Source organism: Plasmodium relictum (genome assembly GCF_900005765.1).
Source record: "Plasmodium relictum strain SGS1 genome assembly, chromosome: 2".
Classification (NCBI taxonomy): domain Eukaryota; phylum Apicomplexa; class Aconoidasida; order Haemosporida; family Plasmodiidae; genus Plasmodium; species Plasmodium relictum.
The window spans coordinates 41275-60826 of NC_041680.1; the positions used below are offsets into that span (position 1 = coordinate 41275).

At 18.5% G+C, this 19552-nt stretch overlaps 7 protein-coding genes across 7 annotated transcripts; 2 read left to right on the top strand and 5 right to left on the bottom strand.

The window, feature by feature from the left end:
* Nucleotides 1-902: 902 nt before the first annotated feature.
* PSOP1 (secreted ookinete protein, putative) lies at nucleotides 903-2537 on the bottom strand (the record flags this gene model as incomplete). Its single annotated transcript, XM_028679795.1, has 1 exon — nucleotides 903-2537. The coding sequence occupies one exon, from the start codon at nucleotides 2535-2537 to the stop codon at nucleotides 903-905; it is 1635 nt and encodes a 544-aa protein (XP_028535478.1).
* Nucleotides 2538-5244: 2707 nt separating this feature from the next.
* PRELSG_0201800 (40S ribosomal protein S5, putative) lies at nucleotides 5245-5910 on the top strand (the record flags this gene model as incomplete). Its single annotated transcript, XM_028679796.1, has 2 exons — nucleotides 5245-5319; nucleotides 5401-5910. The coding sequence occupies 2 exons, from the start codon at nucleotides 5245-5247 to the stop codon at nucleotides 5908-5910; spliced, it is 585 nt and encodes a 194-aa protein (XP_028535479.1).
* Nucleotides 5911-6443: 533 nt separating this feature from the next.
* On the bottom strand, nucleotides 6444-8978 carry PRELSG_0201900 (conserved Plasmodium protein, unknown function; the record flags this gene model as incomplete). The annotated part of the gene is made up of 1 exon (XM_028679797.1): nucleotides 6444-8978. The coding sequence occupies one exon, from the start codon at nucleotides 8976-8978 to the stop codon at nucleotides 6444-6446; it is 2535 nt and encodes an 844-aa protein (XP_028535480.1).
* Nucleotides 8979-9419: 441 nt separating this feature from the next.
* PRELSG_0202000 (conserved Plasmodium protein, unknown function) lies at nucleotides 9420-10540 on the bottom strand (the record flags this gene model as incomplete). Its single annotated transcript, XM_028679798.1, has 6 exons — nucleotides 9420-9569; nucleotides 9657-9738; nucleotides 9844-9973; nucleotides 10072-10194; nucleotides 10275-10364; nucleotides 10453-10540. The coding sequence occupies 6 exons, from the start codon at nucleotides 10538-10540 to the stop codon at nucleotides 9420-9422; spliced, it is 663 nt and encodes a 220-aa protein (XP_028535481.1).
* A 1166-nt stretch (nucleotides 10541-11706) lies between these two features.
* PRELSG_0202100 (DEAD/DEAH box ATP-dependent RNA helicase, putative) lies at nucleotides 11707-14082 on the bottom strand (the record flags this gene model as incomplete). Its single annotated transcript, XM_028679799.1, has 1 exon — nucleotides 11707-14082. The coding sequence occupies one exon, from the start codon at nucleotides 14080-14082 to the stop codon at nucleotides 11707-11709; it is 2376 nt and encodes a 791-aa protein (XP_028535482.1).
* A 1001-nt stretch (nucleotides 14083-15083) lies between these two features.
* Nucleotides 15084-17684, top strand: PRELSG_0202200 (conserved Plasmodium protein, unknown function; the record flags this gene model as incomplete). Its single annotated transcript, XM_028679800.1, has 1 exon — nucleotides 15084-17684. One exon carries the CDS (start codon nucleotides 15084-15086, stop codon nucleotides 17682-17684), a length of 2601 nt encoding a protein of 866 aa, XP_028535483.1.
* Nucleotides 17685-18827: 1143 nt separating this feature from the next.
* Nucleotides 18828-19526, bottom strand: PRELSG_0202300 (conserved Plasmodium protein, unknown function; the record flags this gene model as incomplete). The annotated part of the gene is made up of 1 exon (XM_028679801.1): nucleotides 18828-19526. One exon carries the CDS (start codon nucleotides 19524-19526, stop codon nucleotides 18828-18830), a length of 699 nt encoding a protein of 232 aa, XP_028535484.1.
* Nucleotides 19527-19552: the final 26 nt, after the last annotated feature.

Sequence of the window (19552 nt, forward strand, 5' to 3'; positions counted from 1 at the left end):
CTTTAAATTTCTTAATAAATCTCTCTAAATTTTATATGTATCGAAAAATATTATTTTTAAAGAAGCAAATATACATTTTTTTTACTTAAGTATTCTTATTGATTGGGACATATAAAGTTTTTTTTAAAAATAATTTAATGCTATAAGTTTTCTTATTACAATTATCCATTTCTCAAATACAATTATTGTTCTATAATATAATGTATTTCTTATAATGAAATTAAAATGGTTCTTTTTATCGTAGTTATTTATAATTTCCATTACTCTTAAGGGTATAGATATAAAAAATATAAGATTTTTATTAAAAGTTTTATGTCTTAAAAAGCATTTATAAAATAAATTTTAATTTATATAATTTTATTCTTATTTAAAGTTGATATAAACGTACAATCTTGAAAAAAAATAAAGATCACTTGTAAAGAAATATAGCTTTAAAAAAACATCAAAAAAAAAAAAAAAAAATATAAGCAACAATAATGCGAAAAATAATCGTAAATACTAAAAAAATAACTAAAATCAGAAATATATAGAAAATTTTAATACAAAAAATATAATTTAAAAAAAATATCTAATGATAAAAAAAAAAAAAAATAATAAATGATAATAAATCATACATTAAAACATACAAAATATATACAGATATATATTAGAAAATTTTTATTCATATATAAAATAATCAATTTATCATTTTTTTAGTTATGAATTCCTTAAATATAATATTTAAACATATCAATTAACTATATTAATGTTGTTAACATTATGTAAACAAATAGAACTAAAAAATTGTAGTTTCGGTTTACTATAATGTTTTAAAATAAAAAAAGTGAAACAATATAATTTAAGATAACGATTTCTCTTTATAGAAGGGATTAGAAAAAAATCCAGCAACATGATTAATAGTACTAAGAGGGGGGGGAAGGACTAGAACTAGGATTAGGAGAAGAAGAACGGGAATTAGCAAGATAAGATGGAGCAGAATTATAACGACGGATATGGGGAGAACCATAAGGAGTCTGAGCAGAAGATGATCTAGTTGGTGAATAAGATGATCTAGTAGATGGATAAGATGAAGAACGAGTACGATAAGAAGGAGTAGAGCCATGAGTAGTTGAAGGAGGAGGGGTAGAAGGAGAAGTAGAAGGAGTAGAAGAATCAGATTTTTGTACATATGCTGCCAAACTTTGTACATTATAAGGAAGTGCTTTACTCAATGGAAAATAAAAACCACCAAATCCATATACTAATCCCATTGCATTTATATAAAGCCCATAAGTAATTGGAACTTCGTAGATTATAGATGGTGTACGAAGAATTTCTCTAGGTACTAATATTTTTTTTCCATGTACACTTCCTTCTGAAATAGACTTTTCATTGTCATTTACAACCAATTCTACTTGAAAGCTTGATAAAAATCCTGCACTATCTACTTGTACATTTTCAATTTTTACCATAGTTACTCTATATAATGATAAAGGTTTTGTTTTTGGAAATATATTTTGGCCTAAAGCTAAAAAGTATAATACTATTGAATTTATATCCATAGAAGACCTACCTGAGCTTGAAAATAAATTTTTTACTTTATCTCTAGCAGCAGAAAATGTTTTAGTTACTAATATTCTTTCTGCTGGGTTTTCAATTCCTTCACCTTCTATTTTTGCGTCCTTCACACTCCTATATGGAACTTCTTCTGAATATTTTTGAAGTTTACTTAATAATTTACTTCTTTCACTTTCATGTGGATCTTCTCTTTTAACAGGTAAAAAGCTGGGTATTTCCATGGAATGTTTCAATGTTGCTGGAAACAATTCTCTGAAACTAATTTCATTTCCATTAAAATTAAAAACAAGTCCACTGGAAGATGTATGCACTACATCAATTAGGAAATGTGGTAATGAACATAAATATGATATCTTTGATTCTTTATAACCATATTTATTACTATAAAATCCAACTAAAAATGGTATTTGGTAAGGATATATCTTTACATTTGGGAAGAAATAACTACCCAAGGGAACAGTAACATTTGACAAAATAACACTGATTTCCAAAACATTCTTTACATTAAGACCATCTTTTTCTCCATTAATCAAAAAACCATAAATTGGCGAATTCTCAATATTTATTTTATTTAAATCATTTATTAATAATCCAGCAAGCATAAAGCATAATGATGGTGGTTTTAATGTTTCTTTTAATACTTTATCAACATCTCTTCCACTAAATGGATAAACACCATGCAGTATTTCTAAATCATTTATCAAATACCTGACATGCTCATTATTCTTCATTTTCTGTCTTGGTTCATTCACATTATATCTTTCATGTTTAAGTTCTCCATCTGGAGTAACATATAATTCGTAATTATTTTTTCTTTGATAGTTAATTTGCTCTCTTATATTCAATCGTTTACCACCGAGGCCCCTTTTTTCTAACTCCCTTGCTAAGAGATCATCAAGATGTTGATGTTGATCTCTTCTTATAATTTTTAAAGATGAAATAGTATAAAGGAAAAATGATAAAATTAATAATACATTCATTTTGTATACATTATAAAGTTAAAATCTACAATTCTTTGTCTAATTATAATAACATATATTCAAGTGTGTAATATGTGAGTTTTTATCAAAATAGAAAAATAAAAAAAAAGAAGAAATTTTTATCAAATAGGAAATTTGGATAATCAAAAAAAATAAATCAAAATATATTTTAAAAAAAAAAATATAAATAAAGAAAAAAAATATAAAATATGAAATAAAAATATATACTTAAAAAAAAATCCTTAAATTTATCAAAAATATATACATAAGAAAAAAAAAATAAAAATATTCTGCGTTAAGAAATTAATCTTCACTTAATTTATATGATCAAGTAAAATATGCTTACTATTCAAAATAAATTTTAGATTTTAATATAGACAGAAAAAGAATTTTAATTTTTTTTGAAATACTTCATTTTTTTATTTTAAATGCTATAATACAATAATATTTATGTAAAAAAATTATATTTATATAATATGAACATAACATATTTTTTCTTTCTATTTTCAAAAAATATATTTCTGAGTAATATTTTATCAAGTAAAATAGCTAAAAAAAATTTTAGACAGGATTAATTTTTAATTAACATATATGTTTATATGATCATGCCTGTTAATTTAACATAATATAAAAACATTTATTTATCTTTTCTTCTTTTTGCCTTTATGAACATTTTTAATTCTAGACATTTTTATATTCTATGTATGTACATACAATTTTATTGTCTTTTTTATTGTAAATTAATCTGAACACATTTTATTATGAATGTTCATACTTAAATTTTTAATTATATATATATATATATATAACATTATCATTCTTATTTGTAAATAAGAGTTTTTTTATTTTTTTAAACCAATTAGTAAGAATATTGAAGTTAAAATATTAATATATTATTTATTATGCTGCATATATAAAGTATATTGTGTATTTTTTAGTTGGACACTAAATATTTTTACAGATTTAATATATAACTGCTTTCTTCATGAAATTAAAGGCTTCATTTAGAAAAATGATACAAAAAAGTGCAAAAGAAAGTGCAAAAAAAAGTGCAAGTAAAAAGATTTATATATATAAAAATTTTTCCATTATTTTAAAAGAGTATATCTTTATATATATTTCTGATATACATTATTATAATTTAATTGTTTAAACAAGACATTAATGTATAAAAATAATGCATTTAATTTATCTATTTTTATACTAAAATATGTATCATAATCTAATTAGCATTATATGCAGAAACTTTTAAAATAACTATGTATAGTCTTAAAATCTTGTTCTCTTAAAAAAAAAAAAAAGGGAAGCAAAATAAAAGCGCACTAAAAGAATATTTAATTTTTTAGTTACCTTTCATTTTTTTGGTTTTTGTAAAACAATTTTTTTTTAATTTCATTTGAGAATAAATATTTAAAAATGCTTTAAAAACTTTGTACTATATCGTGAAATTGAAATAAATTTTTCAATATTCGTAAAAAATGTAATAAATTTCAATATTTTTACATAATTATTTTATTTGTAAACCTGTTTTTATTAGATAAAAATTAGAATGATTGTTTTTAGTTCTAGATATATATATATGCAGTTCTAAATTCTTTTCTTTGTATTTAAACAAAATATCTTTTTTATAAACAATATTTATGCATAAAAGCATTTAAAAATTGACATTAAAAATTAATACATTATTCAACTCTATTATAATAAAAATAAGTTCTTTATATAAGTTATTTAATTTCATATTTTTTCAAAGATCTAATAAAATCAAATAAAGTTTAAATAATTCAATCCATTACAATTCATATAATTTTTTAACATATAATACTTTTAAAATACATCAATTAAAATACAATGAAATATTTTTACAATAATTCATGAAGTCATTTTTCTTTTTTTAAAATTAATATATTTATTTCAACTTTGGGAACACTAAATTAATGCATGTTTTTTTAAAAAGAAACATATATTTTTTTTTTAATTTAATTTTTTTCTAATTTATTTAAGATTTATAAAAACATCAGAAGAAATAAATTATAAAGATTTATGTTAAATTTATAAGCAAGCTAAAAATAAAAGCATAAATTATTTTTACAAATATATATATATATATATATATATATATATATATATGTATATATATGTATATTTTTTTTTTGTCAGTTTATATGAATAAGGAAATATAAGGGGTTTTGAAATTATTATTTCTTCATAATATGCATTATTAAAAAAAAAAAAAAAAAAAAAAATAACGAGAAATTTATATAAATGTATGCGTTCATTAATAAGTATAAAATGAAATATTATTTCAATTAAGATTAATTTTGAGAAATATCCCTTCTAAAAAAAAAAAAATTGTAAAATTTATAATTTTTTTCTTATTTTTAATTTTTATACATAAATTATGAAATTTTGATACAATCATAAATTATAAGAAAGGTAATATATTTATTAAATATATTTTATATTATAGAAAGAAATTTCAGATGAAAACAGATATTTTTTTACTTTTTTTTTTTTAATATATTTTTTACATAGAATATATACATTTTTTTATATATAAATAAAAAAAAATTAAAAAAAATGTATATCTTTTTATACTAATTAATTTTTGCTTATATATGTAACATATTTATTTTGAAAAAATTATAAATTTTATATAATTTTATTTATGAACACTTTTTTTTTTTATCTTAGTTAATTATTTTAAAGAATGGAAGCAACGTCTGATATAAAACTTTTTAAAAAATGGTCCTATGAAGAAGTTAACATCGCTGATTTATCATTGGTAAAAAAAAAAAAAAAAGTAAAATAAAATCATAATAAAAAATAAAACTTATAATACATATATATATTTTATATTTATTAGGTGGATTGCATAGCTGTATCTCAGAAAGCATGTGTTTATACTCCACATACAGCAGGTAGATACCAAAAAAAAAGATTCAGAAAAGCATTATGCCCAATAGTGGAAAGATTAGTAAATTCTATGATGATGCATGGAAGAAATAATGGAAAAAAATTAAAAGCCATAAGGATAGTTGCATATGCATTTGAAATAATTCACTTGATGACTGGAGAAAATCCTATTCAAGTTTTTGTAAATGCTGTACAAAAAGGTGGACCAAGAGAAGATTCTACAAGGATCGGTTCAGCTGGTGTTGTAAGAAGACAAGCTGTTGATGTATCTCCTTTAAGAAGAGTAAATCAAGCTATTTATTTAATTTGTACAGGTGCTAGAAATGCTGCTTTTAGAAATATTAAATCAATATCAGAATGTTTAGCTGAAGAAATCATCCATTGTGCTAATGAATCTTCAAGCTCTTATGCAATAAAAAAAAAAGATGAAATTGAAAGAGTTGCAAAGGCAAATCGTTAAAATTTTAAAATGTACGGTGATTCCATTTTTTTTTTTTTTTTTTTTTTTACAAATATTATTTGAAATTAAGGAGTATATAGTTATAGAATTTATCTTTTAAACCAGTAAACAAATATATTTTTATTTAGTATAATTAAAATTTAAAATTTTCATTTAAAAAAAAAAAAAAATATGTATTTTGAAATTTTCATGATAATTAAATTTATATATAATTTCTTTTTTTTATGAAAAAATAAAACAAAAACGAATTTCTTAAGGAATTTTAATAAAAAAATTAAAAATAATTTTATTTTAAAAATAAAAGGCGGGGATATACATTATTAGTATTTTACTAGAAATAATTGTAAAAGACCATATGCGTAGAAATATGTTTATATTTTTTTGCACATAAAAATAAAAAAATATATGAAAGATAAGAAAAGTAATATCATAGTATAAAAGAACATATATGAAGTTAAAGATATAATTTTATTAAAAATTAATATGTATTTAATACTATTATATATTTTTTTTCTAAAATACCTAAAAAATAATTAATACTTACTTTTTATTTTTTTGTATTCATATACATATAAATGAAAGAAAAAAAAAAATGAACATTGTATTAAAGTTAATAGTGCTTTTTGAAAAAAAAAAGAATTTTTATATTTAGATATAAAATAATATAAATTAATATACATAAAAATCCCCTTTACAAAAAAAATTAATAAAATATTTAGTAATGAAATGATTTTATATACCATATTTAAAAGAATACATATTTCCATTTTTCTCTTAAAATTAGATAAAAAAATCTTAACTTTTTTTTCAAAGCTTTTCATTTTTTTGTTTGCTCTTAGGATATTTTTTTCTTGTTGATTATAATCTTTATAGCTAATAATTTTGTGTGGAAATTCATTTGCTTCTTTTGTCCTAACAAAAGTTTTATTATTTACTTTTTTAAGATCATTTTTAATTCTATGTCCATCATTTATTTTTCTATTTATACTAAAATTTTTTAAATTCACATAATTCTTTGTTGAATAATTTTGTATATCAGAAAGTTTGATAATTTTTTTTCTTTCCCTTCCCTTTCTGAAAATATGTACTTCTTCTTTTCCATTTTTCCATTCTATTAATTTTTCATTGTTAATTTTTACTTTATATCTTCTTTTGAATTGAATATCTTTTATGTCTGTGAAGTTTTCCAATTGGTTTATTTTTGAATTAAGGCAATCTCCTTTTATATCACTTTTGATATATACTTTATTATATTTTTTTCTTTTATTATGAATTTCATTATTTTCCTTTTTCATACAAATATCATCTAAGTAATTATTTTTGTTATATAAATCCTTTTTATTATATAAGTTACCATATTTATTAGATAAACAACTATTACTGGATTTTTTAAAAAATGGAAAATATATAAATGCATTATCTTGTTTTTTATTTGATTTATTTATTTTTGTTTCTACAGAGTTATTTTTTTCATTTTCTTCTCTTTTACAATTATTTCTTTTATTTTCATATTCCTTAATAAAAAAGCACTCTTTATCTAGTTTATTAGTTAAATATTTTTTTGATGTATCATAGTTATCAAGTTCATAACTTTCTAAATTATCAAAAAAAAATTTTTTTTTTTCTCCTTCAACAACATGAAATTCCCTTTTCTTCTTTTTAATAAAACTGAAATTTTCATTTTTTGAAGTACTGTCATATTCATTTTCGCTGTTATAGGGTTTGTGATCTCTAAAATATCTATAATATTTATTATATTTATTTACATTCCTTTTCATCTTAAGATATTCCTTTTTACTAAGTTCATAAAAATAATTGGATTCATCAATAGTCTTATTTTCTTTTTTATTTATAAAATTATCGTTATAAATCATTTTCTCATTAATTTGATTCCTTTTTTTATAATATTTATATAAACTGTTTTTATTTTTTTGGGATGTACATTTTTGTATTTCATTCACATTTTTGTCATTTTCCTTTTTTCTTAATTCATTAGCTTCATGATTTAATTCATAGTTTCCAGTTTGTATATTATCATTTTTTATAATACATGCTTTCTTTTCATTTGTTTGATTATTGAAAATTTTCTTTTTTTCAGTTAATTCATATTGTATGACATGAAAAAACTTAAAAGATAGAATATTACTAACATTGTCCTTTATAAAAATAAATGTAAAGCTAAACTTATAGAAGCATTTTTTTAAAAAATTACATATATTTTTTATACATTTTGATAATTTGTTATTAAGAAAGTTCTTATAAAAACTTCTTTCATTGATATATTTTTGTAAATTAATTATATGTAAATCCTTCTTGCTTGATAAATTTTCTGAACATTTTTTACTTAGCAAATCTTTGAATATGCTAAACTTTTTTTTTAGTGAAAAACTTTCTAAATATCTTAGAATAATAAAATAACAAAAAAAAAAATAAAGATCTCTTTTCTTAATTTTCTCTAAGTTATAATTTTCTTTTTTCAAATAACTATTTTTATAATACTTTTTTATAAATTTTATAAAAACCATGAATACTTTTAAAGGAGTATTAATTTCACATATTATTAGTAGAGAAAAAAAATAAAAAAAATATTCATCTATATTGCATTTAATTAATCCCAATACAGCTAACAAAAGATATAAAAATACATAATTTATTGTAATAAATATTTCGGTTTTTTTATGAAATACTGGAATTTTTACATTATTTTCAATAATATTTCTTTTTTTTTCTCTAAATAAATAATCACAAAATTTTCCGTTATATTTTATAAAAAATTCTATAATATAAAAAATTAAAGAAAAAATAATGTATACAACACATATTAAGTAAGTTGATGTATCATAATTTTCTTTTTCATCATTCGCTTCTAATATTTTTGATAATTCAATTGATGAAAAATCTTTTTTGATTCCTAAATGTTTTTTATTATAGAAATTTAGAACAAAATAAATCACGAGGTAATTTAACAATATTATACTAAATATAAGATAAATTATATATATATATATATATTTTTTTGTAATTTTTTTTTTAATGTTAACAATTTTATTTACTGTTTTTTTTATCATTTTAGACATTTACTTTTTTTTTTTTAAATTCCATTAAGGTTTAATAATTTAAAGTATATAAAAGCGTATAAACTTGATAAATATATATATATATATATATTTATATATTGTAATTAGAGACTTATCTTTTATTCTTAATTAAAAAAAAATAAAAGAAAAATATATATATACTATTTTTATATTTAAAAAATAAAAGAGAATATATAAAAAAAAAATGTATATATTTTTTTAAAATACAAAGAATAAAAAATTAAAATAAGAAAAAGAAGAAAAAAAAAGACCAATACAAAAAAAAAAAAAAAAAAAAATTAAATTAAATGAGAATGAAGGAAATTTTAAATATTTCTTTTTTTTCTTTTTTTATGTATGTTTATTTAAAGTATATATATACTATTCATATAATAGAAAAAAATATATATTCTTATTTTTTAATTTTTTTCATTATAAAATTTTTATATTTTTAAAATTAAATCCATCTTTTCCTGTAACATTAAAAGTAATATATCCCTCTTTTTTAGCTGAAATACAATTATTTATATCATCATCAATAAATATAATTTCATCAAAATTTACAAAAAATTCTAATCTTATCTATGTAAAAAGAAATTTGGAAATAATTAAAAAAAAATTTATTTACTCTTTTACAAATATATATATATATATATATTATCTTATTACTTTCTCTAAATGATAAGATTTATCATTAGTCATAGGTTTATCTAATCCTAAAGCTCTATATTTTTTGGGATCTTTATAACAACTAAAAATATATATATATATATATATATATATATAATATATATATATATATATTAAATAATTTATTAATATTTATTTTATTATTATTTTTTTTTCTAATAATTACTATGGATAATAGGCATAGACTTTTTCTATTTTTGTATTACAATTACTTTTTTTTAAACAATGCTGAACTAATTCTTCACCAGCAATTAAATTGGGAGAACCACTTTTACTATATCTAATGACTTCTTCATCTAATATTATAAGCAATTAATATAATAAAATAAAAAAATGAAATATTGAAGCAAATAATTATATTTATGTAAGAAATTATATTATTTATTTTTTAAACCTGAAAAAGTAGCAACGGTAATTTTGATGTTATTCGAGTGTAAAGCTTTAGAAAATATTTTAAAATCTTTTGTTACAGCTAATCCAATATTATCCACATCATTTAATTTATCAATGTATCCACCTTTAAAAAAAAAGAAAGTATATATATAAAAGCATGTTAATTAAAAATATATAATTCATAAATTAAAAATATTTATTAACCTGAATGTGCACCAATAATGGTAAGATCGAAATCAAAAACAACCATTTTTATATTTATCTGCTTTAGCAATTGTACAAAGCCGTTAATACCTTTCGAAAAAAAATATATAATTAATAATGTAAGTATATTGAATTCTTTTATTTTTCCAAAATATTACATACATACACGTATGCTTACTTTCATTTACATTTTTATAATCAAAATTACAAAGGTAATTCTTTATGGAATCAATTTTCTCAGAGGTTAAATTATTTTGCTTTGACATTTTATATCATAAAAATCTTCTATTCATAATAATGTAAGAATATATAAAAATATATGTTCATAATAATATGAAAATATTCTAAAAATACATATAGAATATTTTTTTTTTTTATAATAATATCCTTTTATTATTGTAAAAAATTATTTGAAATCATTTAGTAACAATTAATTCCTTATAGAGAGAATATTTAAAATTTAATTTTTTTTTTTATATATATTTGCAATAATATATGTATTTTAAAGAAAATAAAATTAGTTCATTATAAAACCTAAAAAAATTCCTTCTTTATTTAATAATTTACTTTTTTAAAAAAAGAAAAATAATGAATACATATTTCTTGTTCTGATTTTTTAAAATGCATACTCAAATAAAATTTAATTTTCAGGTATTTCAATATACTTTTATAATTTTTATAAAATTATAAAATAATCAGTGTGTATGTAATAAATTTTTTTTTTTTTTTTTTTTTTTTCATACAAATAATTTTCTATTATCTTTTGAAATATAAAATCTTTTAAATTTTTCTTCTCATTTTTGTTTTAATACCTTTTTAGCATAATGAAAATTTTCTTATATAGAGTTGTGATGAAATGCGATAGAGTTCATTAAAAATATATATTTTAAGATTGATATTTATTTTATTATTATTTTTATAATTTGTTTATATATTTTATTTTATTTTTTTTTAAATAATGTTAAGAAATTTATCAACTTAAACAATAATGTGATATTTTCCTTGAAAATTATAATAAAAAATGAAGTTTGAAGTTTTAATTTAAAACATAATTTATAAAAAACTAGATAAATAAAAGCAAATAAAACAAGATATATGCATATACATATATATATTCATAATAATTAATTAAAATAATTCTTTATGTATATATATATGCATGAATTAAACATATCTAAAAAAATTATATCTATATATATTACTCATATGGATATGAAATATACGGAAATACCTTTAGAAAACATAATTTCTTTTTAATTCAATTATAATATTATTTAAATTCTACAATAACGTTTATTATTACAATTGGTCCTTTTTTTTTTTTTTCAGTATTTTTAACTGCAAATGATTATATCTTTTAAATATTTGTATATCTATGAAAGAAAAATTTTAATAGTTCTAATTAGTGTTTTAAAAATACTACTAAAAATACTCAAATATTTTTTTTGAATGTTTTCATTTTTTGTCTTGGAAAAGTTCCATTTTGTTTTGAATATTTTTGCATTTTTTTTGATTTCAATAATTTTTTTTCTTTTTTGTTTAGATTAGTTTGCTTCTTAATATTTAAATAATTTTGTTGTTTTTTATATTTAGAAATTTCTTTTGGTGTTTGATCTAGTAAAAATGTAAAAGCTAAGTGTCCTAAATGTAAATTCTTTGCATTAAAAATATCCCTTATATCTTTGCTTATTGAATAATAAGATGTAATAGAACATAAATATGCACTTGTTGATTTTTCAATCAGTAATTTATCAGATTTCACTATAGATTGAAAATGATTTTGTAAAAAATTTAAAATATCTTTACCAACTGTCTTTAGAAATGAAGGAATGTAAACATTTTTAAATTGATTAATTAATGTGTTTCCATTAAGTATTTTTAATTGAATATTTTTTTTTTTAAGAACGTTAAGAAATTCTTTTTCTGAATTTAATAAAAATAAATAAGAAGATCCTTCATTATTTAACCTTGCTGTTCTACCAACCTTGTGTATATATTCTTCTAACATTTGAGGTGCATCATATTGAATAACAACATTTAATGAATTAAAGTTCACTCCCCTTGATACTATATCTGTACATAATAAAATAGAATTTTGATTTTTTGAAAAGTCAGTAAAGTTTCCCAATCTGTCTTCCTTTGATAAGTTCCCATGTAATATATATATATTTACATTTTGAAATAAATATATTCTTTTATGTTTATCAGCATTAATATTATATAATTGTTGATCCTCATCTTCATTTATATCTTCAATATTTATATTTTTATATGATAATACTAAATTATTTTTTTTTTCCTTACAACTATTTAAGAAATTATGTTCTAAATGTTTTTTCAATAATTTTTCATCTTCTTTTTCTAATACCGGAGTAATACCTTCACTCAGTCTTTTATTTACTTCTATATATTTTTTATTCACATCAGTAGGCCAATATAAATTTTTTAAAAGAATTTGAAAATATTCCACACTGTGATGATTTGATAAGAACACAACTGGTTTTTTCTTTTTTTGTATGCAATCTAATAGCATATATAATAAACATAAGAACTTTTGCTTTAGATCTATTAATATGCAATACTGTTTTAGTTGTTCCGGTAATTCATAATTGCTATTTTCTATATCATTATTAATAACAAAATTAGTAGGAATGTTTTTTTTTTCTATCCAAGTAGTATTATTGGTTAAACAATAGTTAGCTAAACTTTTTATAGCATGATTTAATGTTGCAGAAATAAAAATCATTTGAAAATTATTTGTAATATATTTATTTTTTTCTTTTATTTTATTTACTTCTTCTATTTTTAATTTTTTAATTAAATCATAAATTAATTTTATCTTATCTTGTGTACCTAAAAAAATTATCTTATCTGCTTCATCTAAGATAACAGTTTTTAAGTAAGTTAGTTTTAATGATTTTGTATGCTCTAAGTGATCTAGTAATCTTCCAGGTGTACAAGTCAAAATAGATATTCCTTTTCTTAATCTATTTTTCTCTGATTTTTTTTTTTCTCCACCTGTTATGCACGATACAACTATATATGGATATGATTTTGTTAAATTAAAGAATAAATTATTTATTTGTACTGCTAATTCTCTAGTTGGTGATAATACTAAAATAAATATTCCCATTTCTCTTGTTATTTTTATTTCTTCTTTCATATTTAAAATTTTTTGTACTGATGGTATTGCATAACATAATGTTTTACCTGAACCAGTCATAGACTTGAGAAAAACATCATTTTCCTTAAATATCAAAGGAATACTCATTTTTTGAATTTTTGTTGTTTTAATGAAGTTGTTTTTTTCTAAATTACTTATTAAACTTTCACTTAAGACATTTTTTAAATCAGAAAATTTTCCATCAAATATGTTTTCATCTTTTATTTTCAGATGTTCTCTCTCTTTCGTTAACTCTAAAATATCATTATTTTTTGAAAATTCTGAAAGGCCTTTTTTTTTTTCTTTGTCATCTAATAATTTCTCTTTATTTTCAGTAATATATGTATTATTTTTTAATGACTCATTAACATCAAAATCGTTTTTATTATTCTTTTTCTTTTTTTCTTTACCTTTTTTATTTTTTATTAATAATTTTTCAGAATCTTCTACCTCATTTGTATTATTTTCTAATAAACCAAGAATATCAATGTCATTAGCTTTTTTATTTTTCCGATCAATCTTACTATTTCTATTATACTTTTTAATGCTTCTTTTTTTTATAAAACTATTTAAATATTTTTTTTTTTTAATCATTTTCTTTTTTTTTGTTAAAAATGTTTTTTCATGAGATTTACTCCTTACCATATTTCTTTTGGAAAACTTATTTTTTGTATTAAACTTACCCATTGTATTAAAATATATTAATTAAAAAATAAAACTTACAAAATAATAAGAAAATGATTAAAGATTAAAACAAAAAACATAACATCTAAAAAAAAAAAAATATTTTTTACTTATTAAAGTATTACTTCTACAAGGAATACAAACACATATATATATTTAATTAAAAAATTAATAAAAATATAAACAAATATTTCATCTAATTTAATGCCTAATTTACTTTATTATTTTATACATCTAACAACTTGTTAAAAAAAATTAAAGGTATACAAAAATTAATAAAATGAAATGCTATTATAACAAATATAAAATTCTTCATACATAATTAATTGAAATTAATCATTAAAAAAGAAACTCAATTTTATAAATCAAATAAAAATAATACTTAATATAAAATTATTATATATCATTTTTCATTAATATATAAATTATTTAATTAAAAACACAAATAATAATAATAATAATAAAACAGAAAATTATAAAAATTATTTTCAAAATATAAATGAAAAAAATATAAAAAATAAGTATATAAAAAAAAAAAACAATAAATTATTTCAAAAAATTAAAATTCTGCATATGGGATTTTTTCTTTTTCTTTTTCTTTTTTTTTTCATATCAGTAAATTTTATAATTTAGAATATTATATTAAAATTTAAATATTAACTATAAAAAAAAAATTACATATAACACAACGGACATTTCTTTTCAAAAGATATTCTATGATCTTTTTCTTTTTTTGAAATAAATATCTAAACATTTAAGTAAAACGGATATAAAAATTAAAACTCTCTTATTCTTAATAATTTTTTTTTTTTTCTTTTTTTTTTTTTTTTCGTGTTACTTGTATTTAACATTTATCTTTTTTAATATTATTTAATATATATTTTTCTCATTTGAAAGCATTGTATTGTTTTAAATTTTTGAAGATATATTATTTAAATATTTTTTTCAAAAAAACGTATCTAATGAATTTTTTTTTTTATACAAAAATAAAAAAAGACAGTATTAATTTTGAGAGCATCAAAAATGATGAAATAATATTAAATATATATTTAAATGATATAAATAATTATAGTGGTGATGCTTTTAAAGCAATATTTGAATTGAAAGGGCCAAGTAAGTATATTGGAAACATTAAGTTAGATTATATTGTTATATATATATATGGAGTTTATATATTTAATAAAGAAGTAGTAAATGTCTGTGATGAATTAATAAAAAGGCAGGATAATGTCAATTTACCTTTTTATAATAAAAATGATATAAAAGAACAAAAATTTTTAATTTTCTACACAAATTCTATTATTTTATGTAGCGATATAAAATTTGAAAAACCCAATGATACTTCATACTATATTTTCGAATGCATTCTTCCTTCTTTCATTCCACCCTCATATAATGGAAGAAATATAAAATTTAAATATTATTTATACGTTCATTCAGTTAAGAGGTTATATAAAAATAGAAAAGATTTTATAACAAAAGATTATAAAGCATGTTTTCCTATAAATATATTAAGCTCAAAATATATTAATTGCCCTTTTTTAAATATTTTATCATTTCCTATAAAACCATTTAACTTAAAATTGAACAACAAAAAAAAATCGAATTATTTTTATCATAATTTTCATATTAGAATTAATGATGTAAACAGTAAATGTACAGATACTTTTCCCAGAGATATTTCTAATAGTACATTTATTCCTTCATATATTTATAATAATACGAAAAAATCAAATCTAGAGAATATCCTTTGTATTTACAACATTTGTTCTCAAAGAAAAGAAGATTCATCTTTATATTTATTAAACTATTTTGTTAATAATTATAACTATTTTTATTTTATGCATTTATTTTTTTATTTTATTTATCATTATAATTACTATGTTAATAATATCCAAACGATAAAATTATCTCAAAATGTTAAATTTGGCTCTTTTCTGAAAAGTTTACAAAATCATAATTTTATTCTTAATAATAAAGGTTCATTAAAAATTAGCTTAAATAAAAAACAAATTAATAAGAAACATATATTTAATCAATCAGAAGACGATAAAAAATTTGAGGATTTTTTATCAAAAGAAGGATACATAACTAAAAATAATTATGAAGTTTCTCGTATAAATGATGATATGATCATTACATATAAAGATGAATTCCAAAATATTCTTAACAAAACAAATGTAAAATTAAAAAAAAATGAAGATGAGAAAAAAAAAGAAAAGAATTTGAATAATCCCATTGATAACTTCATTTTATATGATGACAATGATTTATATGATTTATATTTTTGTAATTATGACAGTTTTGTATTTAATGATATAAAATATAATCCTGTGAAATGGTATGATAATTTAGTTTTTGATAATTTGGAGAATTCAACTTATTCTGAGAATTATTACATGCAAAATAGTAACAGTAATTTTAGTGATATAAATTATGAAACTCCTTCAAATTTAAAAAGTGATAATAATAATTCTTATAGTTTAGAAGAAGAAAATGATGAAGAAATATCTTATAAAAAAAAAAGTAGTAAAAAAAATGAAGATGGAGATAATCATTCTAAATTTATTGAAAGGAGAACAATTAATAATCTTAATAATGAAAAGGAAAAAAAATTAACTGAAATTCACTTAATTAATGATGAAAAAAAAAACCTTAACAGAGTAGAGAATAAAAAAACTTCAGAAAATAACTTTATAAAATATGATAAAAATTTTGAAAAAATAGATACCATAATAAAATTTTTGATTGATAGTGGTATGTTTAAATGCACAGATACAAAAAAAATGAAATCATCTATTTTGTTAAATGAGATTGTGGATTTTTCAAATAATAAAAATGAAGAAAAAAATCTTATTAATAAAGTATCAAAAAATGTGTATCGTATAAATTCAAGAAATAAAAATATTTGTTATATTACTTTAATCGATGCAAATAATAACAAAATAGCTAACACATTTACTTGTAATAGCATTATAAATATAAATTTAGATTTTAGAAATGCAGAGATATCTACTGTGCATATCGATGTTTCATTAAAAAGAGCTGAAAAAATAAAAATGAAAAAAAATCTATTAAATATAACAAAAAAAAACTTATATAATGAAAATAACACATTAGAAGGTGATTCTTCCTTTAATTCAGATAATTCATCATGCGATTTTTTTTCAAGTTGCAAAACAATAATACAACAAAGTGTATGCACACTACACTGTTCTGAAAAAAATATAAGCATTATATTAAATGAAGAAGTCATACCTACATTTAGAATTGATCTTGTAAAAATTGAATATTTCATTGATATAGATTTTTATTGTTTTAATAATGATACATGCTCATTATCTCCTCTTTCTCTCTATAAAGAATTTGAAAATGTTTATAATTTAAAATTTCTTATTCCTATATATATAACAGAAAGAACACATGAAATATATGAAAATGATCCTTATTTTGATGATTTAGTAAGTAAAATTAAAATAGATGAACATAAAATGTTTTTAAAACATAATTATAAATTTACCTATACGGATAAAAAACATTTTATAAAAAGTTTAAAAATGTAATAACACCAGAATTAAAAAAAAAAAATATAAGTTTCCCATAATATTTACTTTAAATAAATAAAATATATATATTTGTATATGTACTTACTTAACAGTTATATCTTTTTTTTTTTCCTTTATTTTTTTTTTTTTTTTTTTGTTAAATTTGTTAATTTTAATTTTTTTGTGTATTTACAGAATACTACATAAATAAATTCTTTTTAGTTTTATGAAAAACAATATAACTAATTAATAAGACAGAGAAAAAAGAAACATTTATTTTATGCACATTTTAGAATAATATATATATTTTTCTAAAATTTTTTATAAAGAAAAAAAAAAAATGAAAGTGTATAGCAAATATTATTAAATATATATATACAATTTTAACGTATTTATTTAAATATGTTTGTCTACTTTTTTTTTAAATATAGAAATATTATAAATGTACATATATGTAAAATTCTTATTATTTGAATGTCTACTTTTTTAATGTAAAATTTTTTTTTATATATTCTGTATTTTTTATGCTATTGAAGTTTTTAATTTTTAATAGTTATTGATGTTGCATCCTTGCATATATGTGCATAATACAATTTCTGATTTGCAAAAAGAGCAAAAAGAAAAAGAAAATTAAAAATGTTAAAAAAATGAAAAAATATATAAAATAAAATAAAATAAATAATAAATAAAACATTAAAAATAATATATATATGACTATATATTAATACAACTATATTTAAAAAAAAAAAAAGTATATAATAAAGCATCTCTATATAATATTAATAATATACTTTACACATGTAATATCTTATTTACTTATTTTTTTTATTATTTAAAAAATCTAAAAAAAATTAAAATTATTTATTTATTTTATTATCATTTTAATTTTTATAAAATAACATTATAATATTTTTATACATAAATTTTAAAATAGTGAAAAACATTATGCAAAATTCGCATGTATATGTTTTTCTCTATTATTATTAATATTCCTTCATTTTTTTTTTTTTTTTTATCTTACATTTTTAATAATATATTAATTAATGAAAAATAGTGATGTATTATATTATGCTTTAATATTCTTATGTAATTAAACTTATTCTTTTTTTTTTTCTATTTGTATAAAATATAAATATGTTTTCTTTCCTTATATAGATAACTTCATTCAGTAACATAACAAACTGGGTGATATTTACTTGATTCTTGCCTAAAAAAATTTATTTGATTTGTGTTTCCTTCAGCAACATCTTTTGTAATATTAAAATATATATCATCTATTTTTGTTTCTGTATTTTCATCATTTATACTTTTAAAAACTTCATTATTTTCAGTGTATTGAGTTATATTATCATAGTAATAAAAACCATATATACATTCATTCATAAATATTTGTACAACTTGCCCTTGTCTTATATGTTTATTATTAACAATTTCTGTATAAATGCATAAGTTACATTTTATTTTTGCTTCATAATCATCAATAGTTTCACACTTAAATTCAACATTTTTCAATACACTTTTTGCATAATTTCTATATTTTTCAATATATTTTAATTTTTCTTCCATTTCCTTATTTTTCTTTTTTTCTTCTTTTTGTTTAATATCTTCCAAATTTGTTACATTCTTACCTTCACTACTTTCATTTGATTCAATAGGTTCATCTAACAAGTTAAGTTCTCTTGATAGCAATTTTTCTATAGTAGCTTTATACATACTAACATCACTTGAAGGAATATAAAATGTTTGCTTTAATTCAGAATTTCTTTTATCATAAAATGTACATTTTGATATTCTCGATTTACATGATACCCAGTTAACAATGAAGAAAAAAGCAACAATAAAAATATAATATTTCAACATCTTTAGTAAATAATTCAGAGTAATGA